This window comes from Haplochromis burtoni, unplaced genomic scaffold (genome assembly GCF_018398535.1).
Source record: "Haplochromis burtoni strain Fernald_Lab_line unplaced genomic scaffold, NCSU_Asbu1 Contig_663, whole genome shotgun sequence".
Classification (NCBI taxonomy): domain Eukaryota; kingdom Metazoa; phylum Chordata; class Actinopteri; order Cichliformes; family Cichlidae; genus Haplochromis; species Haplochromis burtoni.
Window position 1 is genome coordinate 88,133 of NW_024583024.1, and position 26,024 is coordinate 114,156.

Here is a 26,024-nt window from a genome sequence, read left to right on the forward strand (position 1 = left end):
GATCAATGCAGGGGACCAGACGGACAACAGCGTGTAAATAATCAGGAGGGTGAAGACAGTGGACAAGAGCGGGAGAATGAGTACAGCGACCACTGAATAAGTCCTTGTTTTTTGATTTTGTGTTCACTACTGTAATGTACATTTTCTTTTTACATATGTATAAAACTTTCTTTGCATGTGAATAACAAATGGTTATAATTTCCTTGGTAGTGTGAGTGCAATCTGTGATGTCAAACCTTGGAGGCTACTCTTTTCTGTTGTATATTGTTGGTCCATTGTTGTATATTGTTGCCATAGTGACAAAACATCTAAACATTTTGTATGGCAGTACTCACACAATGCCAAAGGGACGATGCATTTTGGGGGCACTGACTATTCAGATTAGAAAGAAATGTAGTTTTGACACATGAGTGAACTGTTTTAGGGGAGATATGAGCTTTTGCAGGTGGACCATGTTGTTGTGATCAACCATCTAGGTTTATTTTGACAAAAGCACCAAGAAGGATGAGAATGTCCGATCTGTGTCGAGGAAGTGAGCCAAAGCTATTGAGAAGGATCTTTGCCATTTTGGAGACACTGGCTGTTTAAATGAGAAAGGGATTTAGATTGAAGCCTGAGTGAACAGTTTTAGAAGAGATATGAGCTTTTGCAGGTGAGCTATAGTGTTGTGCTAAACTGTAAGAGTGTTTTGCCAAATGATCTTAGAGTTTTGAGAATGTAATTTCTGTTTCAAGAAATAAGCCAAACCAATGGAGAAAAACTGTAATAGAGTTCGAGAATGTGACGTCATTTCGGGGGTAAAACCGCAAAGGATTGTAGGTACAAGTGGCTAGCGCGCGAGCTATTATAAAACAACAATCACACAGAGATAAACAGAGACACAGAGAATTGCAAGAAGCTGTTGTGTTATTAACTACCATAGCCGGTCACATGACAGCCATGGGAAGCCGACGGGTGAAGAGATCGTTTTTTATCGGATTCCTTCATGGAAGAAAAATTGTTCAAGTCACACACTCACACAATGTGTGTGTTATTTATTATATCATTATACAGTATATAATATAATCTGATATAATTACTCCTAACATTATATATTAGTCATTAATATGCAGTATTACTGAGTACGGTGTGGTGTTAATCATCAAATAAAATAATAAATTCAGCTTTATCTAGGATTAGATAATGCTGGTATTTGTACATGCTGATGATGTGATTGTACAGATGTTTTGTTATCTTGTGCATGTGTAATGGGACTAATATTAATATCTTCCAATTTTGTCCTTAGAGAGAAGCATGAAAGATGCCTGTGTTGAACGTGCAACTGGCAAGTGCAAGAAAATAGTGAGTGCCTTTTCTTACACTTGAAAAGGCTAATGCACAGGCTGAGCTAAATCTGCCTCCTCACGGCCTCATCACTGAAACACCAACAAGATGGGGGTCTGTACAACAGATGATTCACCTGGTGCTTGAACAGAAGAAGGCCATATCACAGGTCCTGAAAGCAGACAGAAAAAACAGGCACCTGGTACCATGCTTCAGTTTGGATTCGGGAGACAGACACTATCTCTACTTTTAAGATTAGGCTTAAAACTTTCCTTTTTGCTAAAGCATATAGTTAGGGCTGGACCAGGTGACCCTGAATCCTCCCTTAGTTATGCTGCAATAGATGTAGGCTGCCAGGGGGATTCCCATGATGCATTGAGTTTTTCCTTTCCAGTCACCTTTCTCACTCACTATGTATTAATAGACCTCTCTGCATTGAATCATATCTGTTATTAACCTCTGTCTCTCTTCCACAGCATGTCTTTATCCTGTCTTCCTTCTCTCACCCCAACCGGTCGCAGCAGATGGCCCGCCCCTCCCTGAGCCTGGTTCTGCCGGAGGTTTCTTCCTGTTAAAAGGGAGTTTTTCCTTCCCACTGTCGCCAAAGTGCTTGCTCATAGGGGGTCATATGATTGTTGGGTTTTTCTCTGTATCTATGAAGCGCCTTGAGGCGACTTTTGTTGTGATTTGGCGCTATATAAATAAAATTGAATTGAAATTGAATTGAAACTTGACAGGACACTGACGTGTTAGAATCTGTGAGCAAGATACTCAATCCCCTGATGGAGTTTGCAGATGCTCTGTCTAGAGAAGAGTATGTGAGTGTGTTGTATGTCAAACCTGTGCTCCACCTTCTAAATAACACAGTTCTTCCTGTAGTTGATGAAGACACAGACTTGACGAAGGACATAAAGAGAGCCATCCTCAAGTATTTAAATTAGAAGTACTCAGAACCTGCAACTGATGACCTTCTGGATATGGCCTCCTTTGTCGAGCCACGCTTCAGATCATCATATATAGCTGATGACCGAAGAGAGTCAGTCACTGCTAGAGACGGAAGCTGTGTTTGCCACAGAGTCACCACCATCACACACAAGCACAGGAGCTGCTGGAAAAGCCCAGAAAGAACCCAAGAGGAGTAAACGATGTCTGGGCAGCTTTTTCAAAAAGGCTCTGCTCAGCCTGGCCCAGCTGCCCTCACTGACAGAGAAGTGATTGAAATAGAGCTTAAGAGTTACCTGCAGGCACTGGATGACGAAGGAGACGCTGACCCACTGGATTGGTGGAAGCTGCACCAGGCTAATTTCCCAGGGTGGCAAGCCTAGCCAGGAAATACCTTTGCATTCCTGGCACGAGTGCCCCTTCAGAAAGGGCATTCAGCACCAGTGGTAACATACCACCAATCTGCACTGAAGCCCGAGACTGTTAACAAACTGTTCCTGGCGAACAACCTCTGATTTGCACACATGACCATAAATACTGATGTTTTGTTTGTATTTGTGCTACATATTGCAAGTTTGAAATTTGTTGTTCGATATTTAACAGACAAGAAACCTGTTAAACTTATAGGGTTTTCAAATATGTGCAGCTCTATTTTTGTGCAATATAAATAATTAATCAAGACAGCAGGAAGAATTGCAATCTTTATTTATTTACACTTTGGACTTTATTTTAAACAACTTAGAATTTTGTGTTTTAGTGATATTTTACCTGCATTTTTTTTATTCAAAAATGTTTGTGCATTTATCTTCATTTTTATTTGTTATTTAAGAATTTTGTTTTACATTGTTTGGAAAAAGTTGAAAAGTTTTGTAATTTAAACATTCTTCTTTAAGTTTTGCACAATAAATGTTCTCGAAATGGCATTCTGTACGTTTTTGAAGTGTGTTTATTATTCTGCAATGTATCTGGTATCCAAGTATGTTCAGTCATTTTGAGAAGAGATATAAGATAGATATGTCACAATAAATTGTTACTGCACATGCTTCGAATTATAATGCGACATAGATTTTAAGCTATATCACCCAGCACTAGGAGACGCCCCCTAGGACAGCAACATCACCTGATGTTGCTTTCATCTATCACTACGGCCATCTTCTTCTGTTTGTCTACTATGTCCGGTTGATTAGCCATCACAATGTTGTCCGTCTGTATCTGGGAGTCCCACAGGATCTTAGCACCCTAGGGGGTGTCTCCTATGGGCTGGGCAATATAGACTAAAATCTATATTGCAGTGATAGATAGATAGATAGATAGATAGATAGATAGATAGATAGATAGATAGATAGATAGATAGATAGATAGATAGATAGATAGATAGATAGATAGATAGATAGATAGATAGATAGATCAATACATACATACATACATACATACATACATACATACATACATACATACATACATACATACATACATACATACATACATACATACATACATACATGAAATGTTTAAACTTTCATGGCTGCAGAAAAATATTCAGTAACATTGTGAGCGCTTGCTTATTTTCCAGCAAATATCTGAAGTTGAACTTGTGGCCTTAAAGATTTCATTTCAACTCTGTTGAGGTAGAAATTGTGACACCTTGTGGACAAATACTAATAGTGCAGGTTAGTGCTTTACAAATGCTTTACACGTGGAATTCTATTAGCATTGCATTCCATATAAATGTTAAAAATAATATTTCAGTGTGTGCTGATTATTACAATAATTGTTTATATTCATCATTTCTATAAACATATTATATCTTAACAGTATTTCTTGAAAACCGTCTCTTGTCCTGTCATTTTCGCATAACATTTAAATTTACTGTAAGGGATTAAAGAGCAGCGGGGAATACTTTTCATCACAATAGATGTCTGTCTGTAACTAAGTTTAAAGATTTAAATCTTGAAAATCATGAAAATCTTAGAAATATGGTACTAACCAGACTCTTACTCTGGATGGCATTACCATGGCCTCCAGTAACGCTGTGAGGAACCTTGGAGTCATTATTGACCAGGATATGTCCTTCAATGCACATATTAAACAAATATGTAGGACTGCTTTCTTCCATTTGCACAATATTTCTAAAATTAGAAATATCCTGTCTCAGAGTGACGCTGAAAAACAAATTGATTCATTTATTACTTCTAGGCTGTAATTCATTATCAGGAGGTCCTAAAAACCGAAAAGCCTTCAGTCGATCAAAATGCTGCAGGAAGAGTACTGACAAGAGAGAGCATATATAAAGTCTTGAATAATCAGGCCCCAACTTAATGGTCTTATAAACCATATCACCCCATTTATACACCTCTACGCATTAAATCATTACTTATTATTAATCTCTGGCTCTCATCATCTCACCAAATCAGCAATCTCTTCTCACTGCCCTCCATTAATAAACTTACCTTCATACTTTGGAATAACACATCTCTCCCTCTTTTACAGTGGTCCCCACTCCTGTGAAGCTTTCTCCCTGCCATTGCGGTGACCATAGTGACCCCTGTGCTAAATCAGCTTTTGCTTAATAGAAAGGAACTGTTTTGGGGTCCTCTTCTGCACACTGGCCTTATGGCTCTGACATCTGGCAGCTTTAGTAATCAGAATCATGATCTGAATTCATTGTAGAGCCAAATATGTTTGCTTTTCCAAGTCAAGCTTTATAAACACTACATACTCCTGTTTGCATTTTTTTTCTTTTATTCAGTCATTCTTTGATATTATTATTATTCATGATTATGCATGTTATATAGCAATGCAAGAGGAGACAGAAGCACTATAAGAGAAATGGAGATTGTAAAAAGGACAAAGGGTAAGAATAAAAGTCAGGGCACAAGTAGAAAAACACAACGAATTACCAACTGCTGTACCTGCAAGAGAACAATCCAAGTAAAGCACCTGAGTGAAACAAAAATGGACACACAAACCAACAATTGCCCGTGTGTGTCCATCCCAGCCTCCTTTTCATATTGTCTTTTCCATGTATTGATTTGAAGACACCATTAGGATGACAGACAGTACCACAGTTTATTTAAATGTGTTCTGAATACAAACCTTATATTGCATTATTTCATATACAATAAATAAAATAAAACGTTTTCATCACTGAAATTATCTCATTTGCTGGGGTACATTTCTACTTCTACATCTACATGGTGGTCTTTCTAAAAGATATCAGCCTGTTTCAAACATGACTGGCATTTTTCTTGAAAATGTGTCAATTCTACACCAGATGTCCTTTTTAAAGTTTCATGAAAAGTCAACAGGAAAATTTATAGCCATACCAAAGACCTTATGGGAGACAGTTTGGCCAAAAGGTGGTGCCCTGCATCTACTTGACTCTTACCTACTATATTAAAACCTATTAGAGACACATTGCACCACACATAACATTTATTCATTGTGTTGCTGGGGCCAAACCTGTGGAACATCTGGACCAGTAGCAAGTGGCACACAGACTAGAGAGCATTGTGCTGCCAAATCACTGAATCTGTGGAGTAACAAAGAGAATAGCATTACCAAGAGAGGGAACCTTTAGGCTCAGGTTTCACAACAGTGCCAGAGCAGCATGTGCAGTACAGTACATGATGATGATGATGATAAATGCCAGAGCCAAGTGGAGCTTTTTTGAGAGCATTTATGTTCTCATAACAACTCTTGATGTTTTGCTGATATTACATATTTGATATTTTCCAGGTGACTTCCAACAGCCAAAGCAAAGTTCATATCATGTACAGAGAACAATGAAAAAGAAAAAAATGTATATTTGCACGGACTAAAAATATGCACAAAAATAAAAAGGGGCTGAAAATGGCATGGCTACTATGAACTTATTCTTTGCATTGTTTTCAATTTCACACCTGAACTCTGCAAATTAAAAAAAAAAAAACAACTTCCTGCTTTTAAAAGGTTTTTAGTGTTCAGAGATAAACTGGTATACTACAAAGATGAATATTTCAATTAAAAGTTGTGACAACATAATGTTCATTTACTTTTCAATAAAGTTTCAGTCCCCTCCATGAATCGCTACCTTATCGTGTTGGAGAGGTTTGTGTGTCCCAGGGAACCCAGGGGGTTTGTTGTCAGGGAACTAGACCCCAAGGTAGGGGTCTCCCATGGCAAATTGGTCCTGGGCTAGGGACCAGACAGGAAAGGGGGGTTGCACTGAATCATAGTTGTTATTAACCTCTCTCTCTCTTCCACAGCATGTCTTTTGTCCTGACTTCCTTCTCTCATCTCAACCGGTCGCAGCAGATGAGCCTGGTTCTGATGGAGTTTTTTTACTGTTAAAAGGGAGTTTTCCTTCCCACTGTCATCAAAGTGCTTCCTCATAGCGGGTCATGTGATCGTTGGGTTTTTCTGTAAAGAGCCTTGAGGCAACTATTGTTGTGATTTGGCGCTATATAAATAAAACTGAATTGAATTGAATTTAGTTAGGCCATCTGGGAGGGGCTCGGAGCAGCTACTCCTCCACATTAAAAGGAGCCAGTTAAGGTGTTCTGGGCAGGTCCCACCGGGAGGAGGCCCTGGGATAGACCCAGGACACGCTGGAGAGATTATATCTCTTGGCTGGCCTAGGAGCACCTTGGTGTTCCCCCAGAAATTACCAGTAACAGGCATGATCTAAATAAGTCCTATTTAATTACACAGCATCAGTACTGCCTCCTGCATGCATGTCAAACAACATGTGTCAGATAGAATAATTTATATTTATTTATTAAAACACTTTATAACCAGAAATTGCTTAAAAGTACAAGATTCACTGCCACTAGGTTGTTCTGGTTAAAAATAGCACCTCAAAAAAAATCAATTTGGCTAAAGACAGGCCACGTGGGGAGGCAACCCACAGGGAGGAGTGCCCAAGGGGTGCCACCAGTTACACACCCGTGACGTCGCACTGCAAACTAAATGGTGCTTTATAGTTGTATCCCGGTGTTTACACTCACAATGCTTAAGAGGGAACCTCACCAAACGTGTCTACTCACCACAGCCAAATAATTTTCTGGGGAAATTAATCCGATCTGCAACGCAAATGTTATCGTCGCCATCTACGACAGAAATGAGTCCCAAACACTTAAATCCTCGGATTAGACAACTAGGGGAGGGGTGAATCTTCATGCTGCGTTCACAGACACCACGCAGGAAAAGAAGATCTACAAAAGCAAGCTCACTACACCTGCGTTATGTCCTCAAACAAAATGCAGACATGTAAATGTAGTTCATAAAAACAGACAGAGCTCCAGTCTAATGAGATGCATCTTATTCAGTGTATAATGTTTATGTTCACCATTTCCCCCTGTCAAAAAAATAATAATATGTCGAATTATTATATGCACTATATATTTTTATAGTGTGCTAAATAAAAAAGGTCAGCAGTTAAGACTTCCGGATATATTTTTTACAAATAGGTCACTCTGACACATTATTATTATGTATTGTTATATATCATTATTATGGCACATGTCAGAGTGTCACAGTAAAGATTAATAAGCCTAAATAACCAGAGTCCAGTTTTTATCTTCTTGTTCTTCGTGGTCTCGTCTTCATCGTCTCCTCAGCAGCAGGAGTAGCACTGTGTGGATGATGGATGTGTTTGATCCCATAACAGCAACATCTGCCCTGAACACCACCCGGATGTCGGCAGCTGAGCAGAAGCAGAGAGCAAAGCTTATAACGGTAAACACAGAGGAAAGTTACAGAATCTGGTCGGTTTGAGTGGAAACAGCATCAGCACAGAGATTGATGATCGATTCGTCTGACGTCAGGGCCGATCGATATACTGTACTTTATTATATTTTTATTATTGAAAATGTGTTAAGGCCAAAGAAATTTCTCAGAAAGGCGAAAGTTGCACATCTTTGACTCTTCACAGATTCTGTTCTTCAGTTTACAGTGACGCTCTTCATCAGTGTGGACTTCCCTCTGACATTCACCTTCACAGACGGACCCACCTGTGCTCCAGGTGTATTCTCCGCCCACAGGTCCTCCTCCTGTTACCTGGAATGTCGCGCCTCACTTTGGCACACAGTCTTGTGCAACCGGAGAGTTACAGCCCCGTAACTGAAAATCACGTGATTTTAGTAAATGAAACCAGTAACCGTGTGTGTCTATTGCCGCTCACCTGTGGAGATAAACGTGGCAAAGATGGGCAACAGCGAGACAAAGAAAAGAACGACCGCAGACTACACAGGACCCCAGAGCAACCAAGCGAGAGTTAAAAGGAGCTTAACTTTAAATCCTCAGAAGAGAAAACAGTCCGTCCGACTGAAAAACCGCCCTGCTAGTATAGATGGAAGCACCGGGCTTTGGGATGATTTTGATCCCTCAAGGCGCAGATACTTGGAAACTGACCTGGACCTTTACCACGAACTGCAGAACCATCTGGAAAATGCACGGCGGAGGATGAGAGATAAGGGCAAAAAAGACGTTTCTGGAGGTCTGGACGCCAGTTTGGTGACTGGAGAGGAGAAATGTTACGACCCAAACGACACCACCCTTACATTTGTTGAAGGAGAAGATGATATGGACTGTAAGTAGTCAAAGAACCAGATAAATACTTTCAGATTTGACAGCATGGGCTTAAAAAGATTTTTATAAGTTAAGTCTTCCTTTTTGTCTCATAGTTGAGGGCAGAGATTATAAATCTCTGAGAGCCCGGATGTCCTGCGGTCATTCTGTCACCCCCATGTCTCTCACCAGCTGGTGTCACCATTTGTTGGACCAGGTACCACATGTTTATTATTAATCAGATTCTGAAGTATTAGTATTAGTATCCATTGTCTCTCATTGTCCTTCTTGCACATTTATCTTCCCAACTTTCCACATAAATTATGAAATTTACTTTGCATGATTTAAAATCTATTTCTAAATCATTTCTAAATCTATTATAAACTCATTGGCCAATTTGTTAAGTACACCTTGTTAGACTTGCTTTTACCTTCAGAGGTTTTGAAGGCAAAGTTTAAAAGAATATAATTCGACACGGTGGAAACATTCCTTGGATGTTTTGGTCTATATTGACTCAACAGCATCACACAGTTGCTGCAGATCCCGTGATGGGAATCTTCCATTCCACCACATCCCAAAGTACTGCATTGAATTGAGATCTGGTGGCTGGTTGCAAAATGGGCAAGAAAATAGCCCACGTGAATTGTGGCCTCAGTTTCCAATTCATAGCTGGCAGGTGTGGTCTTCTGCTGCCCATCTGCTTCAGGGTTCAGTGTGTGGTGCACTCAGAGATGCTCTTCTGCATAACTTGGTTGTAACAAGGGTTGTTGCCTTCCTATCAACATAACAAAGTTTGGCCATTCCCCTCTGACCTCTGACATCACCAAGATATTTTCTGATGCTCACTGGATATTTTCCATTTTTTTATTCTCTGTAAACTCTAGAGTTGGTCAGCAGTAGATCAGTCCGTTTGGCACCAAAACCCATGCCACTTTCAAAATCCACTAAATTAAATTTCTTTCTCGTTCCGATGTTCAGTTTGAACCTTGGCAGCTTCTTTTGACCATGTCAACATGCTTAGATGCAATTAACTGATTTCTTTTTGATCCCTCAGGGTGAGAGCCGATTTGTGTGCGGCCAGCCTGACTGCAATGCTGAGTGGTCACATGAAGAGGTCTGTAAAATGGCTCTTCTGACTCCTGCAGAAATCAAATACTTTGAAAAAAAGATGCTCAGCAGCACTGTCATGAATTACCTGGAGGTCAGTGATGTATCAGCAAGCCGTGGGAAATCGTGAACACAACATCGGCGTCAGGGATGTGAGGAATGTGGGATCCTGGCTGTGCCTCAGCCTAAGCCCATTCAAAAAGGGGCTTACTGGTGGTGCATGATGGCACTAAGAGTAAAAACATTTCCTGTCCTCGCTGCAGGGTGGAGCTCTGTTTTGCGTGCCTGAGGCTCACTGCAGACCGTGCTTCACCTTCTAATGCTTGTTCACTGGTGTAGCTCGAGGACAACCCTTTAAGGCAGGCTGTGTGGGCTTCAACATTTAATGGTTTGATTTTGTGATTTCAAGAAATGAAACACGTTTTGTACTTTTCTATTATTTAAAAATATCTTTTGGATGTTGTTTTTCTCATTTAAATGGGATAAGATAGATCGACTCTTATTAGCCGCTGACAGTATTTGAAAAAGGCTTGAAAACTGGTTAGAGACTGGAACCAGCTGTGTTTCCAGTCCACTGTGACTTTTTTATATTTTCTCTCTGATGACCTCACTCTGACGCTGCTCTCCTCTCTGATCTAGCCACAAATAAAGAGATGATATTTATTAATTATAACAACAACACAACATTTTTTTTGCTATTTTTTAAAGCAGTGAGAGAATAAGTTAGAATAAACATTTGTTGTAATTTAGCAAAAACTAATTTTTACTAATAAAGAATATTGGTTGTTAAACTAGACCTCGTGTTCAACACAACCTGCTTGTGTCTCGTTTTCAATATCCCTGTGTGTCTGAAAGCATAAATACATGTATGAAGACAGTATGGACATGTGTTTGACAGTTTCTGATTAGCCTGTGAAAGAGGACATCACTGCTTTCAGTTTTGTGGCACAACATTAACCTGGGAAATCACTGCGTCCACCTTCTGGTAAACATAAAGATTGGGATAAAGGGCTGCTTCAGAAATTGTCTTTGGTTCATTCAAATGTTTAAGCATTATTTATTTTCCTTTACTTGTTTGATACATATTATGCTGAAGCATTTTTTCTTTAATTGTTTGTCTTTAACAACTTCAGGCATGTGTATCACTGTGCAAAAGTCTTGAGCCACCATCATTTTTGCTCTCAGCTTCTGTTGGTGTGAGCCAAACTATATTCTACAGGCTGAGATTTAAAAAGCACAAGTTTAATTCATTCATGTTCGTGTTGGGTCGCAGCACTAGGAAGCAGCAGCTTTCTGCCAAACTGGTTTCAAAGTATCTGTCAGTTTGCCAGCAGGTGTTTGTTCTGTCACGTCCCTTCGTGATGAATGACAACAAAGAACCTTGAGGTGGGAAAACAGGCTGACTTTGTGTCCTGTAAGTCTCAGCAAGTCTGGGCACGCGTTTTTCCAAGGCATGTCATGACATTCATATCTACATTTGCATCTTGTGGAAATAATATGCTCACTTACAATAACAATCACAGGTCATTTGTCATCTGTGTCACTCCTGTGAGATGACAAAACTGTTCTAGAGGAAGTGTTTTAAAGGAAATTGCTCGTTCGATTCTGCTGTATCATCAGTAAGACTATCTCAAAATTACTGAACCTAAATGTTCAAAAGTAAAGATGGGGATAGTTTGGAGGTTTAATCAGTGCAAAAAATCAAAATACAGTTAAAAATTTACAATTTGTTACCATATATTTGATTATTTTACTGTTTACCCTCATCCTCTTTGAATTTACATTGTATTTAATGCCATAAACAAGTGTAGGTTAGAGAAATGTCCATGACAGGGAAATGATTTTGATGAACGAAACTAACATTTAGTCGTCACAATCTCATTTGACAAAAATAAAAACTGATTTATGGAAGTATAAATCCAGCTTCTCCATCTCTGTGGCTTGGGTCTTCCCCTGCTGATAGAGAACTCCACAGCGAGACAATCAAAGGTAGAAAATAAAAACACCCCAGGAAATAAAAGTAAAAGCAGTTTTTTAATTCACTTTAAAATTAAAAATTTAGTCTTTGCCCATTCCTAAGAACAGGCTTTCTACAGATGACCCTGCTGGTCAGGGGCCACCATGCGTGTTCTGAACATACATGAGCGACATTTCCAGCAGGACACCATCAGTGCAGCCAGCAGACACGCAGCAGCAGTGAAGCACAGCGCTGTGGATACAGGTGGGTCTGTGGGTGGTCTGAGGGGAGACCAGGTCTCATCATGGGCTGAGGTAGAAATCTCACTACACAGACAAAGAGAAGTTAAAATGAAGTATATGTTGCTTTAACGGACGCCGGGGCATGTTTGAAGTTGTACTCACCATCTGATGCATGCAGGAAGTGTCCTGACATCATCTAAGGGAGGAGTCACATCAGGGTACAGACATAACCTCCTGTCAGGGCAGAAAACTGCACCATTGTATCCTTTAATCTGATGCAAAAATAAATCATTTTTATATATGAGATGTTGACTGTATTATCCATTAGGATGTTTTTATACTAAGATGCTCTTAATCATATAAATGTGGTAATAATAGAAACATCTGTATAAATGAAACTGTTTATATGCACAAAAACTGCAAGTTTTAACTCTGAATTAATGCTCATCCAAAAACACATAACACTGTAATAAGCCATTATGTTATTATACCTGAATGTTGCCCCCTGCTGGACAGTCCACCCACTCAGAGCCAAACACCTGGATCTGATACCTGTTCGGTCCGGTACACCTGTGCCTATAACACCGGCCCTCCACAGAGCTGCTGACCTGACTCTGGTTCTGAAAGACAAACGAGAAGTTACAAAGGATTCAAAAGAAAGGGTGAAGAGAGTACAGGGGAGGACCACACACACACACACACACACACACACACACACACACACACCTGTGTGCTGAGGCTGGAGAGAAAGCATCTGCTGTCAAAGCCAAAACTCTCCCCGCTCAGCTCATCTTCAGCTGTCCACCTGCTGCTTTCTTTTTTCCAGCATTCACTCTGAAGTGCGAGATTCAAAACGTGTACTGAAGATAAATACATAATAATAATAATAATAATAATGTCCTCTCATCTTCAGTGTTTAGTGTGAATGCACGAAGATACTGAGCTTACTCCATTCTGCAGGGGTTTATACACTCGACAGCCCTCCAGGTATTGGTCAGTCTGGCACTCCCCCTTGTGGAGATGAAGAAAATGACATCCACGTCCACTGAGAAGTACAAATAACACAAACATTTAGGACAAAGTGACAGAATTTCTGTATGAAAATATATGTTAACACTAAATTACTTTAATTTACCTTCCAGTGCAGAAGAAGGATGAGGAGTTATCTTGGCAGGTTGACAGGGAGCCAAACATGGCTCCTTCACCTATTAATAAGTCATAAAAAACTGTTTATCATTTAAAAAGTATGATCACAGAGTGTCTATGTTGAGCTTTTGTTAAGTCTTCTGTTATGATGATGCAGTTTTCAGTGCATTTTCTTCATATTTCAGTTTCCTTACCGTCTCCCCAGACCAGACTCTGAGCCCGGCTCAGGTCGACGGTGTACCACCCCGTGTCCTGTAATGCAGCTAAGGTCACTGGGTCGATCCGAACTGTGCTAGGATCCCCGAGCACTGCCGACATAATGGAGCCCTGCAGGACCCGGGACTCCCAGTGTGAGGACACCCTGCCTGGAGCTGCGTCCTGAGGGGTGAAAGCACCGTTAGGTTTCCTTTTTAGTTTGTTAAAGTTTTCTGCACTTGAAGCTGTGCAGTACCAGGTTCTCCAGTGGCCCTCCCAGCTCCGGATCGCTGGACACCAGGTGCTTCTGCAGGGCTGAAATGACGGACGGGGTGTAAATCCTCATGTGGCCGGATCCGTCAGAGTGACTCGCTTTGCCTCGAGGAGAACAATCAGCACCCACTGCAGGATCCAGCAAAGAAATCGCTGATAAAGAACCACCTTCTGACCAAAGCATGTGATCTTTAATGAAGGTCAGACTCAATACACTCTAACTTGTTTTAATGAAATATTTTTTTCTTCATTTTAATCAGATTTGAGTGTTCTTCTATGTGCGTTACCACTTAATATTTGCATTTTTAATTCCCAATTTTTGTTCTTCGTCCACACTTTGCACAGTTTCAAAGTAAAGTAAACAAACTTTTGAAGACACCGGCCCATGTGTGGAAGGATGAATGCTTATATAATCTCAATCGTCGTTAGATTTTATTATAATAACCTCACTCACACACATTAAGAAAAATGAATTTTTACACAGTTATTACACATTCACTAATGTTTGTTAAATTACAGTTTTAAAAAAGGATAAAGTGGTGTAAATGATGTGTTTAAAAACCTTGGGAAGAGGAGGAGGAGTAACAGTCTCTCCAGGTGCTGAAGAGATCCTTAGAAAATCCAAGTGCATGGAACAATTCATGAATGACAGTCTGGAGAACAGAAGAGTATAATCTGTCATCATGATCCATCCTTCTCTGTTAAAACAGCCACAGAAACCTCACTTTTCACATCATGTATCCATAAAAGTAATCGTACCTGTACTGTAGTCTGGTGGCTGTATGTGGCTCCTGTCAGCCGGTCCCTGCAGATGACCACCACCCCAGCTACAGGTCGCCCGTGACTGTCCGTCTGGCAGTGAACAGCGTAGGCCAACACACTGGGCTGAGGAACAAGAAGATACACTGAGGAACAGGTGAAAGCCACATGGGCGAAGTTTAATTTAGACGCTTTAAAAAAAATTCTTATAAGAAAGTGGAGAAATATATGATCAAATAGAGCAACAATTTACTGCTGTTTTCAATCATGAATAGAAACTTAATGAAGAAATGTCAAAATGTTTTAGGACTGCTGGGATTTGAATGGAAAAAAATGAAGTAAAACTAACTTTTAATGGCTTTATAGCAAAGATTTTTCTGTTATCTGTAGGTTTGCACCTCTGCTCTGCACTTGTCTGTGTCCTGTACATGGAGGTAAAGCAGGAAGTCGGTATCAGGGACTCCAGCACCTTCAGGTCTGAGAACAGTCCTTTTGTGTGAATCGGCCTCGGGGTAAATATCACATCCAGCCAGGTGGTCGTCTGGGATCTACTGATGTTGGCACTGTATTATTCAGAAGCAGCAGTCTAGTACATGCTGTGTGTGGCAGCAAAAACATTTGATACTCACGGTGGCATCCAGGCAAGTTTCATTTCCGTAGTTTTTGTTGGCTCTACCACACCTGGGAGGATAAAAAGTCTGCTTATTTCCATTTATTTGCATAAGTTGACAGCTGATAGAGCTCAGATATACGGGACAGTACGAGTGAGCAAATACAAACCTGTTGGTGAGTTTAAATACATAGTTACTTGCACTAATGTGTACATTTCTTTTAAAGAGTGAGAGCATTCATTAACTTTGAAACATGGTGTGTTAGCTGGAAGCAGCTAACAGAAGGTTAGCAACAATACTCAAATGATACTCAGCTTTTATTAAAAAGTCGTCTGGATATTTTCTCTTTTCTGGATAATTATCTGTAAACTCTGGTTTTGTGGTTTGTGGGAAAAATATAGAAATATTTAGACAGGCTGCCTGACACCAACAACCTGCCACCTTCAAAGTCACTTAAATCACCTTTCCTCCTCGTTCTGATACTCAGTTAAATTTCAAGAGTGTCCTTTACCAATGTATACATGTCTAACTGCATGTCATATGATTAGCTGGTTGGATTTTTGTGTTGTATATAAAATAAGAATATAGGGGAAAAATAATTTTAAAGACTCAAATCTTGCCAGAGATGTTTGTTTGAGGGACTGGAGCTACACTCGTGTGTACTTACCTGTTGTAGTTGATAGTATTTGAATCCCTCCAGAGAAACTTGCAGTATTTGTTGATGTCTCTGCTGAGCAGTAAAGGGCCCGGCACTCTGTTCACTGTTAAAATGTCAGCAGTTTATGAGTGTGTGTGTGTGTGTGTGTGTGTGTGTGTGTGTGTGTGTGTTTTCAGATCCAAGATTTACTATATTGTCACTGAGCACTACCTCAAAGACACAATGCAGAATGAAATTACGCTGCACAAGCTCACATAAAGACATAAAAATGTCAGCGTTATAAAGTCAGTGTTACTTATTTAAAAAACACAAACACAAATATTCAGTTATTGCACAAGACAATGTTGATTGCATTAAAATTTCTTTGTTGTCAGATTTGTGGAGTGTAATAATCTACAGCACACCAGCCGTTTCTGTTCAACAGTCACCTGACAGTAAAGAAGACACCACTCTCACAGCTTCTTCCACCGCTGCCTCCAGCCTTCCTTTCTCAGCCTCTGATAGGCTGTCGCTCTCTCTCGGAATCCAGGTCCGGATCCTCATTGGCTGTGGTGAGGTAGGAGTAGGTGAGCCAGATTTTCCCAGGATGCTCCTCTGCTCCTCTGACCTTCTGAGCTGCTTGGGTGGGCTGTCTGTAGCTCTGACCACTCTGACCTGAACCTGAAGCTCATCAAAGATGCACCTCTGCAGGGCTCCTGGGAGCTCCACCACGACCACCATTACCACCAGCACCATCCCCACCCAGAGGTTCGAGGATGGAGGGGAAGCCATAATTATGGTGGAAACCTATTTCAGGGTAACAGTGAGGAAGAGGAGATGATGTAATGTTTCAGATGGCCGCTGAGGATCCCAAAATATGGCCGTGAATGTATTTGATTTTATTTATTTCTGTCTTTGTGTCATGTATTTGTACAGATTATAAAAAAGGATCAATAGTATTATTCTGACAATTTGGGGTTAACCGTAACATCATTAACTCCAGCTCCTCCTCTGTCTCCAAACCATCATAGCAAATCTTGCTGCCATGTTGCAAACAGAACAGTTAATAAAGTAGCTGTAAACACTGAGTTCTTCTGTCTGCAGCTTTGAGCTTTCTTTGGTCAGTAATGACCAATCAGAGGTCCACGGAAGCAGCTACATGGATAGATTCACTCAAACTATTTAAATAATAGTAAATTACATTTTACAACTTTCAGAGTCTCTAGAGAACACGTTTGGGCTGGCACGATTAACTAAAATAAATACTTCATCAGTAGAAATAGTTAAAACAAACAAATCAAGGTTTTGAGGTTTCAGCTCACTAAAAGTTGGCTAATAGCTGCAACTGTTTAATAAACATACTGAACAGAAAGTGGTTACTAAATGAAGTGAAAAGCTGTTAAAGAAGAAAGTAGTGGATGGAAATCATAATGAACAGCTATGGATAAGCAAGTTTGCTAAGCACAAACACTAAGCAGCAAACAGGAAGCAGTCCAGATCCTGTTTGATGCTGGTTCAAGTTTAAACATGAAAGGCAGCGATGAAGAAAGAGTGCATGAGTCAGTCTGACAGAAAGGTTGGGAAACCTCATCATGAATAATCTGAAGTAAGGTTTTTCCTCGAACAGGTGTGTAACTGGACTGTGTGGTGCAGGGTTTTGTAGAGTGTGAGGTCTGTTAAACAGGAATGTAATGCAGAGCGTTTAGATCTTGCTTTCTTTAGATGTAAAGGAGATTGAGTCATCATTGAGTCGCCAAAACAGAGGTTATCGTGTTGAAACTTGCACGTGGGGTGCTGTGTAGAAAACCGCTTCAATAATTAAATGGAGTCAGTATTATTACCTGGTAGACGGCTGCGACCTCAGTCCATCTGTGGAGTTTCAGAGCTCTAAAGTAAAAGCATTTTCCTTTTATCCTCAAAACCAGAGCAATGAGCACAACTTCTGCATTCCCACCAAGAACAGCTCTCTCCTTCTTTCTGTGGGGAGTCTGTGTGAATTACCACAGATCCTTTGAATACAGAGCACAAAGAAACATCTCTGACATGTCTCACTGAGGTGTCAGGTGGCACCCCCACAGCCGATATCCCCAGAAAGAAAACACAAGAAAGACAAAAAATATAAAACTAAAAGTGCAAATCGTTTAATCTCAGCCATATTTTTTACTTATATACAGTGAAGTTGACCCAAAAAAAATCCCCCCCAAATATCTGTAAATTCAAAACTGTCCCTCCCCAAAAAATACATTCAACAAAGCAAAACAGGAACAATTTAAGGAAAGAGAGACAAAACCTGCTAAAAGAAAAAAAAAAGACCACAAAACTCGTAATAATATTAATATTAATATTACAAATGGCACACCACAAGTCTGCTGAGTCGAAATGTGACCGAATGCTGTTGAGTCTCGTCAGATGTGAGGTTCTTTTGTGAATTTGGAGGCCCCCCCCCCCTCGACCCTTTTTATCACTAGGGTGCCTCATCTTCCTGTGCACACCTACACACGTCATAAAATCAGGCACCAAAGAGATTGTCTTTTGATACATTTGCTTTTTGTTTTTTTGAAGGTTACATTCATTCACCGGGGGAAGAAGTATTTAAACACGCAGTAATGTTGGAATCGATGTGCACTAGAACGAGGGTATCCAAAAAGTTATTGCCAGCTTGAAGAGTACACATGCAGTTTTTTTTAATCCATTTTGGAGTGAAGTCACCATGACGACGTGAGGAAAAAGTGACCCTCATTGTGTGCGTGTGTGTTTCTGCATGCAGTGTGTGTTCAGGAATTCTCAACATCCTTGAGGTCTCTGCAGGAGGCTCCTTAAAGGCACTTAAAAAGGGGGGATTTGTTTCGTGATATATCATGAGACTGGGTGCAAGTGAAGACACTCCTCATGTGCAATCACACTCCGCTGTCTACGCGAGACTAAAACGCAGTTGCATTCACACAGTCGCAGTCACACAAACACAACAATTTCTATTATAAGAGCTATAATCATTCAACCTGACAGTAGCCTGCCTCAGTATCTGGATAGGGAAGATTCTTCTGTGCAAAAAAATAAAAGTTCACCTTCTACGTGCAGCCCAGCGTTCAGTAAGTGCTCACGCATAATACTGCGCTTCTTCATCAGCCGTGCCGTTCGTCTGCATTTTCTTAAGGAAGTCTTTTTTTCTTTCTTTAAAAATACTCTATTCATATATGTCAGCAACGCAAAGCGATTTAAAAAAAAGAAAAAAGGCACCAGACTGGCACAGAGAGGAAGAGTCCCACCGCCGGCCGCTCCTGTGTTTCAGTTCAAACGAATGTGGAAAGACTGATGGGAGGTAAAGTAAGGGGGAAGGGGTGGGAAGGGGTGGGTGAGGAAGTTGGTCAGGTGAGCATGGGCACGTCGTCTTCTGAAGTGTTGTCCTCCGAGAGGGGGATGAGCAGCACATCGTCGTCCGATGAAGAGGAGGAGGAGGAGAAGGAAGGCGAGGCAGAGAGGGGCACGTAGTTGGTGGAAGAGGGCGAGGCTCTGAAGCGGGAGATGCTCAAGCCTATCGTGTGGAAGATGGAGGCCAGAGATGGGCTACTGGGAGGCACGGCAACAGGGGGAGTGTGGGGGGCGTCCACAGGTGGAGCTGGGGGTGCGTAGGGAGGGGGAGGGGGGAAGGCGACAGGAGGAGCTGAAGGCAGCGGCAGTAAAGGAGGCGGAGCTTCCAGCTGGTGCTGCGCTGGCTGTGCCAACAAGCCGAGTTTCTGGGCCACCGGCTGGTTGACCGCCTCCACGGCTGATGGGGAGCTCGCGGGCGTGGAGCGAGCTGCTTCTTGGCCTGATGTAGCGCTGTCTGACTGCTGCTGTTGCTGCGCCTGCTGCTGGTTGGAGCTTGACGACTGAGTCTGCCTGGATGCGGATCTGGGGATCAGACCCCACCTTCTCATGCGGCGAACAGCCCGGCGGATAAATCGGGGCCTACGTCTGCGGTGTGGGGAGCTGGCGGCATCCTGGCGAAGCAGCTGCAGGATTCCTCTCAGAGAAAGAGTCGAGGTCTGACAAAGAAACACAGAGCAGATTGTTTCAACTACCTTCAGCAGCTCGTGTTCAACATCCTAAAATCATTATTAAAAATCATTAAACCTGCTGAATTTATTTACGCGACACTAATCAAAGTTTGAGCTTAGTGTAGGCAGCTTCAGCTAATCCCATCAGGCAGAGCCAGCCACTTTATCCCTCCGCCTCCACTGCCTCAGCTGTCTCACCAAGGACTAATAAAAGAAGCTCAGAGTAAACTTGCACAGTAACAGCACATTAGCCTCATCTTAACACTCCTCCAACTTCAGCCCACATCCAGCTGGGGATCAATAAGGCTGCTATAGATGAGCTTTAAGACAGAGAGCACTACTACACATTAGAGTGTGTGGTTTAATGTAGTAACAGCTATCGGCTTTTCTGCGTTTAATTACATTTATTAAAGCCCTTAAATCAAAAAGCCTTCAATAAGATGTTGATTTGTAGGTTTTAACACATTAATTAAAATTGAAGTTAGTTAATCAGTTTTTCCTGCTGAAATTTCAACACTTGGGTTTTTTAAAAAACGCCTCTAAATGCCTTAAATGTATATTGTAACTCTGCAGGACAGGCTGCAGTCAATCACATGGGTTCTTTAAACAAATGAGCATGATCTAAAGTCCTGACAGGATCCTGGATTGATGAAATCCTGACAGGTGCGTCCATGCAGGCAGCTAAAAATCTCTGGCGCTCTGCTCTCTCACCTCATTGGGGTTTTCTATGGGGAAGTCCTCGACTGGGGGGATGATGCCCTGTGCGATCAGCTGCCCGTAAGAAGGCGGGGCCTGCTGCTGGATGAGCTCCGCCTCGTGGCGGTTGATTGGCGCAAACATGCTGTGAGAGGATAGAGGCTCTTTTAGATGCAGTCACACACATTGCAAACTTGCAAAGCACATTTTGTTTTTGTTTTGAAGCATCACGCAGATCCACATAAAGTATACAAATATAAAGTCTAGAAATAGATTTGACTGTAAGAGGTACTATTAAAGGTTAAAAAAAAGGTAAGCTTTTAATACAGTGCAGGTTATTGGTTCCTGTTGTTGTACATAACTCAAGCATTTAGCTGACAACAACAACAACGAACAGGCTGTTTTTTTGTTTTTGTGTGGAGTGTACTGTCAGTGTCGTAGGAGGCTGTGCTATCCATCTGAGAGTTACTGTCTGGCAGTTCTGGCAGCAATTAAAGCCAGAAGTTAGGAAAACAATGTCTGCATCTCCTGACTCATCATTTGAGATTATCAGCACAATATATGAGTCAGTCTTTTCTTCTTTAAAAGTGGCAAGAAAGCCTCATTATGCTTCATCAAAGGAACGAAAATAAACTAAAGCAGCTACTTTGTAGAGCAGAAGAGCTTCGGCTGCAAACGTCAAACAAAAACGCAGCAGAACCATTCAAAGACTTACCTGTACTCCCTCGTCCTGAGCGAGTACAGCTTACAGGTACAGCCCATGGCAATGACCAGAAGTAGTCCGCAGACCAGGCTGCCCACCGTTGCCGCGGTGATGACCTTGCGGGGCAAGATTACCGTGCAGTTGAGCTCGTCTGTGCCGTCCTTGCAGTCCACCTGGCCGTCGCAGCGCCAGCTCTCATACACGCACCTGCAGAGGGAACAAAGAGCCGTTTGTTACCAGAGCAGGCTGGAAGAAAATGAGTGGCAGGTTCAGTTTCATAGAAAACATCAGACGCCGCCTGAATTAAGACTCACAATAAAACCACAACGCTGTAAACAAGGAGAAGTGAAACAGGCTGAGTTAAAAGGATCCCTACGCTTAAGCTCAAAACTTTCCCATACACACTTTGTGCTTTTGTTACAGAGCGAGCTGCATTTAGAAAAAGGACGTTGGCCTATTTTAAGACACTGTGGCTTTTGATAAAACATGCAAACAATGGCAACTAAACATTGCACTATTGCAGAACTACACAATAAATAGCAACAGCATCATTAAAAATAATCACAATAATGTAAAACCATAATAAACAGCTGTATATAAATATAACCTGTATCAATGCTTTTTGAAGGAATGCAGAATCTCTACTGTCAACATTGCATATTTATTTCCTCATACGTAACTCTGTGCCTGTCACACACTGCTGCAGGATGGGTGATATTTCTACAGAAAAACAGCAGAACCACAAAAACCACAGCAAAGCCAATTTAAACTCTAAGATGGTCATATGTCACATACAGACACGCCCGAGCCTGAAACTCCACCAACCTGAATGGTTATGAAACAAAGCAAAACAAAAACAGCAGCACCCGTTTCCACGGTGAGTAAAATGAGCATGTACAGGGTGAGAACGCCCTCTGACACAAACCCTAGTGCACCCCCTTACTCCTTTTATGTTGTGTGTGGAGCTGTGTGACACAGGTGCACACTGACCTGTCGCTGTCACAATGAAAGGTCCCCGGCTGACACACGGTGCAATCCCTCTCGTCGCTGCCATCAGCGCAGTTCAGCTGGTAGTTGCATCTCTCCGTCAGTGAGTAGCACTGCGGCTTGCTGGTCGCTGTCGTCCTCTGTCCTGCCATTCCACAGGGAAAGTGATTCGGACTGCAGTTCCTGCAGCCCTCCTCGTCCTTTCCGGTCTCGGGACAGTCCCACTTCCCATCGCAGTGTTGCTCCTGTGTAAAACAACCTCCTGCCGCTCCCCCGCAACGACCTTCCCACGGAGGGCAGTAGCCCTTAACATGAAACGTGGCGTTAAAGTTGGAGTTCTCTGTGCCAAGAACTCTTTTATACACCACTGACATCACGCCGGTGTTGGATTCAACTTGGACCGATTTGGAATTGGAGGAGCTGGTAATCTGTGAAAATGCAGAAGGGTTTTCAAAAAAAATAAAAATAAATAAAAAGAGAAAAACATTTGCCAGTAATGAATGTTTGGGTTGGGAAACTCACGATTTTAATAATGTCTCCTTTGCCTTCCTCTCTGTTGTAGATAGTGAGTCGGTCCCCAAAAGCTAGCGTCAGCTTTTGCAGTTCCAGACTCAGCGGCCTGGAGTCCTCAGGATCCAAAGTCCAAACACAGGACTGACTTTGACCCTGACAAGCTGGAGGGGAGAAGGTCCCATAAAAGGTCTGAAGAAGCCCTCCACAAGGACAGTCACAACCCAGTTCGTCGTTGTCATCAGATTCTTCATCAAGACACTCCACCTGCCCATTACAGCGCCAGGAGTGGGGAAGGCAGCGACCCCCGTAGCATTTAAAAGATGTTTCTGGGCAATCGCCTTCATATGGATCTGTACAAAGGGAGGAAGATAAAAGGAACATTTAGATAATAATTGGGGGAAAAAAAGAGCTGGAACTGCAAGCAGGCACATGTCAGGACGTCATACCTCTGGCATAGTTCAACAGAAATGATGACACAGGGAACATATGAGGGAGGAAGTGGTGCATCACTGTAATATTTCCCCCTGGGAGCTCGATTGGCTGCGGCAACTTAGAGCCACACAGGATGATTGGATCACCTCCAGCCGACGAGTTTATAGACACCCATTCTTTCTTGCAGCGGACAGAAAACTGAGAGAAGCTGTGGAAAGATTTGTAATAAGAGAAAGTTTGTATCAGTGAACAGAACCCACAGTTTCTCAATCGCAGACACTGAATCTCAAAAACTTTTTGTTTTTGTCTTTATTTCCATATCTGGGTCATTCATTACTTCATAAACGATAACAGAAAATGATCAGGCAATATTAAGCATTTATATACTTTTAATAAAGCAAAAACAATCAATGCATTGCACAACTGGTATATTTCCTCTGTTAATAATTATCCCAGGTCACCTGATTTGCGGTAAAATAATTGGGAGTCAATTATTTAACGTCTTCGAGCTTTCAAAGTGTCATCTCCTTTATGTGCCACCTTTGAGCAACCGTACCTGAGAACGATCGGCTCATCTTCTGGACCCGTGATGATCCAGCCGTCAGACATTGAGCCGAAGCAGAAGGACCAGCTGTGGTAAACAGAACTCCTGATCACTCCCACCTTATCGTCCACCACCTGAAGGGAGCGCCCACAGTGGGCTGTGATAAACACAAGAAAGTAGAGTTAATAAAAGCAGTTCCTGGTTTGGCGAATAAATTAAGTGTTGTTGTTGTTTGATGTTGAACCTGTCAGGTGTGAAGAAAATGTAAATGTAAACGTCACTAAACCATGAATGGTGTTGTTTATTATCTGTGGGTTTGAGGCATATTCATTTTCATAACATGATGAAACATGCAATGACTGGTTTTCCTTACATGAGCTGAGAGCAGGCTCAAAACGGCTCCATGCTGCAGAGGAAATAAGCAAAAAGAGAACAGAGCATGTGCTTTATTATCGCCACTCACACAGACTGTAAATGCTGTATGACACGAAAAGTTCAAACATGACCTTTGGTTGATAAACATTTAAAGCAGCCACCTAAGAGAGATACACAAACAGCCAAAAACTCACTCACTCACCTGTTATGCAGAAAACCAGGAGGGCAGGGAAGCTGTAACTGATTTTCATTGTGGTAATGTTTCTTTTTTTAATGTTTAAAAATGTTTTTTAATAAAAAGTTAAGAGGGGGGGGGGGGTAAAAAAGAAATATTAGAGAAGTGCCATGGCAGGAGGTCTTGTTCAAGAAGACTTCGCCTGTAGAGAAAAAGAAAAGATGAGTGAGACACATCTTTGATCTGGGTGAACGACTATCAAAGTTTGTCTGGACGACAAATGAGAAACACAAAAACATCTGAGCCAACACTGGCTATTTTAATTTGTTTATTATCCATCGTAGTCATCATAAAATAGCCATTTCCGCAATCAAATCCACAATAACTGCTTCTCTGAAACAATCAGCTGTCGGCAGCAGTTATAATGAGTAAGATTTTAAATTAAGGAGTAACGTTTAGATGCTCCATTGTTCATTAGGCGTTTGATGTGTTTTCATGCCGGAGCAACTTCCTCATGCAACCCCCTTCCCCAAAGGGGATTTGTATCTCTTCCTAGCATCAAACCGGCAATCGTTCCCTTGTTAGGTGCAGGTGTAAACCACTAGAGCATGTGTTTAAGAGTAACTTAAACTATACTGTGAGTAATGCATGCTGTAGATATAGCAGAATATAGTCATATGTAAGCTGACGGTGGAGCAGAATTAAGTGTCATCCCTGAACTGAGTTTATAACTAGTAATAAACTGGGCGTCCATCACTTCTTATCTTCATATAAGGATTACAACATTTTTAATTCTATAGTAATATTACACATACTACATTTTATAAAGTTCATTATTTATATTGAAAATGCTTTAAAACTACCTTAGATCATTTGTTACAAGGTACTTTTAAGATAACCACAATTACAAAAATGACAGCAGCGGAAAAAAGCCTCTGCGTTATGCAACACACACACAAGCACCAGCATGTATTAATACACACGAAAATAATCAGTTACTGAGGAAGTATCAAGGCAGGAAAACTCAGCAAAGGCCCCTTGAACACAGATGTTATTTTGATCTTTATTTACACACAGTCAGACGTAACACCCGACACACACACAGCGATTTCCTCCCTGTAATCTTCTCAACAATGACGCCAGAAACGCTCCCATTTCCGAGAAAAAAAACCCGTGAAAACTAACACTTTCCTCCCTGTTTCTTCTTCCCACTAAGATAAAACTATACCGAGATCGAGTTCTTCTTGATTAAAGTCATATTTATGTCCATACGTGTTAAGATTTCGACCACAGATTAGGTAACGCCACAGTTTCGGTTTGGAGAAAGGAGCAGCTGCTCTCCTTTACAGCTTTAACAGCTAGTTCCCAGCCTAGCTAAAGGCTAACGCCAAATCTCACTGCTCGCGTCGTTTAAAGGGCATTTTTCAAACCGCGACACCCCCATAAAAGCTCTGTGAGGACAACACGAACGACTTAAACACACAAACCAACTAAAATATAGAGTCCAGAAGCAGAAATAACACAAGTAATTCATAAAAAAGTACAGAGCCCTTACCATGTCGGTCGGCCTTTCTTGTTGACAAGTTCGAAGCTACTTCCGTATATCACAACTCGTGACGTAGGGCAAGGAAGGCGGAGCTTGTCATGCTAAAACCGGAGCCGCCGAATGGAGCTGCAGGTTTACTACAGCTTTAATCCTCATTCATAAAAATGTGTTTCTCTGTATATATATATAATTTTAAATATCAAGCGGTTATGCTGAATTTAAAACAAACTCATAGTGTTTTTTAATATAGCAAATTAACGCGTGCCTACAAACTA

The 26,024-nt window shown here is 41.4% G+C and overlaps 3 protein-coding genes across 4 annotated transcripts; 1 reads left to right on the forward strand and 2 right to left on the reverse strand.

The window, feature by feature from the left end:
- Nucleotides 1–8,314: 8,314 nt before the first annotated feature.
- On the forward strand, nt 8,315–10,939 carry LOC102295053. The gene is made up of 3 exons (XM_005949442.3): nt 8,315–8,836; nt 8,931–9,031; nt 9,869–10,939. The coding sequence occupies exons 1-3, from the start codon at nt 8,392–8,394 to the stop codon at nt 10,049–10,051; spliced, it is 729 nt and encodes a 242-aa protein (XP_005949504.1). The 5' UTR covers nt 8,315–8,391; the 3' UTR covers nt 10,052–10,939.
- Nucleotides 10,940–11,077: 138 nt separating this feature from the next.
- On the reverse strand, nt 11,078–18,059 carry LOC102295969 (leishmanolysin-like peptidase 2). Its single transcript, XM_042215130.1, is given in 11 exon segments — nt 11,078–12,204; nt 12,283–12,740; nt 12,847–12,954; nt 13,069–13,165; nt 13,256–13,325; nt 13,461–13,690; nt 13,692–13,863; nt 14,297–14,387; nt 14,494–14,698; nt 15,772–15,865; nt 16,191–18,059. Coding segments are annotated over 10 exon segments (1,545 nt in total). The 5' UTR covers nt 16,534–18,059; the 3' UTR covers nt 11,078–12,204; nt 12,283–12,605.
- Nucleotides 18,060–18,301: 242 nt separating this feature from the next.
- Nucleotides 18,302–25,860, reverse strand: lrp10 (low density lipoprotein receptor-related protein 10). 2 transcript variants are annotated; one of them, XM_005949441.3, is made up of 10 exons: nt 25,759–25,860; nt 24,231–24,405; nt 24,027–24,059; nt 23,666–23,810; nt 23,124–23,317; nt 22,687–23,027; nt 22,168–22,592; nt 21,190–21,384; nt 20,490–20,619; nt 18,302–19,766 (listed from the first exon to the last, which is right to left on the reverse strand). In XM_005949441.3, the coding sequence occupies exons 2-10, from the start codon at nt 24,277–24,279 to the stop codon at nt 19,107–19,109; spliced, it is 2,172 nt and encodes a 723-aa protein (XP_005949503.1). In that variant the 5' UTR covers nt 24,280–24,405; nt 25,759–25,860; the 3' UTR covers nt 18,302–19,106. The 2 variants fall into 2 exon arrangements, with proteins under 2 accessions (XP_005949503.1, XP_042071065.1); XM_042215131.1 differs by having other exon boundaries at nt 24,231–25,774.
- Nucleotides 25,861–26,024: the final 164 nt, after the last annotated feature.

Excerpts from the sequence above, each read along its gene's own strand:
- LOC102295053 (XM_005949442.3), top strand. The coding sequence starts at position 8,392 with ATGAAACCAGTAACCGTGTGTGTCTATTGCCGCTCACCTGTGGAGATA. Across the intron at positions 8,837-8,930 it reads AGGAGAAGATGATATGGACT|TTGAGGGCAGAGATTATAAA; the intron begins GTAAGTAGTCAA and ends TTTGTCTCATAG. Across the intron at positions 9,032-9,868 it reads GTCACCATTTGTTGGACCAG|GGTGAGAGCCGATTTGTGTG; the intron begins GTACCACATGTT and ends TTGATCCCTCAG.
- lrp10 (XM_005949441.3), bottom strand. The coding sequence starts at position 24,279 with ATGAAAATCAGTTACAGCTTCCCTGCCCTCCTGGTTTTCTGCATAACA. Across the intron at positions 24,060-24,230 it reads CCTGGTTTTCTGCATAACAG|CATGGAGCCGTTTTGAGCCT; the intron begins GTGAGTGAGTGA and ends TTTCCTCTGCAG. Across the intron at positions 22,593-22,686 it reads AAGGAGACATTATTAAAATC|ATTACCAGCTCCTCCAATTC; the intron begins GTGAGTTTCCCA and ends GCATTTTCACAG.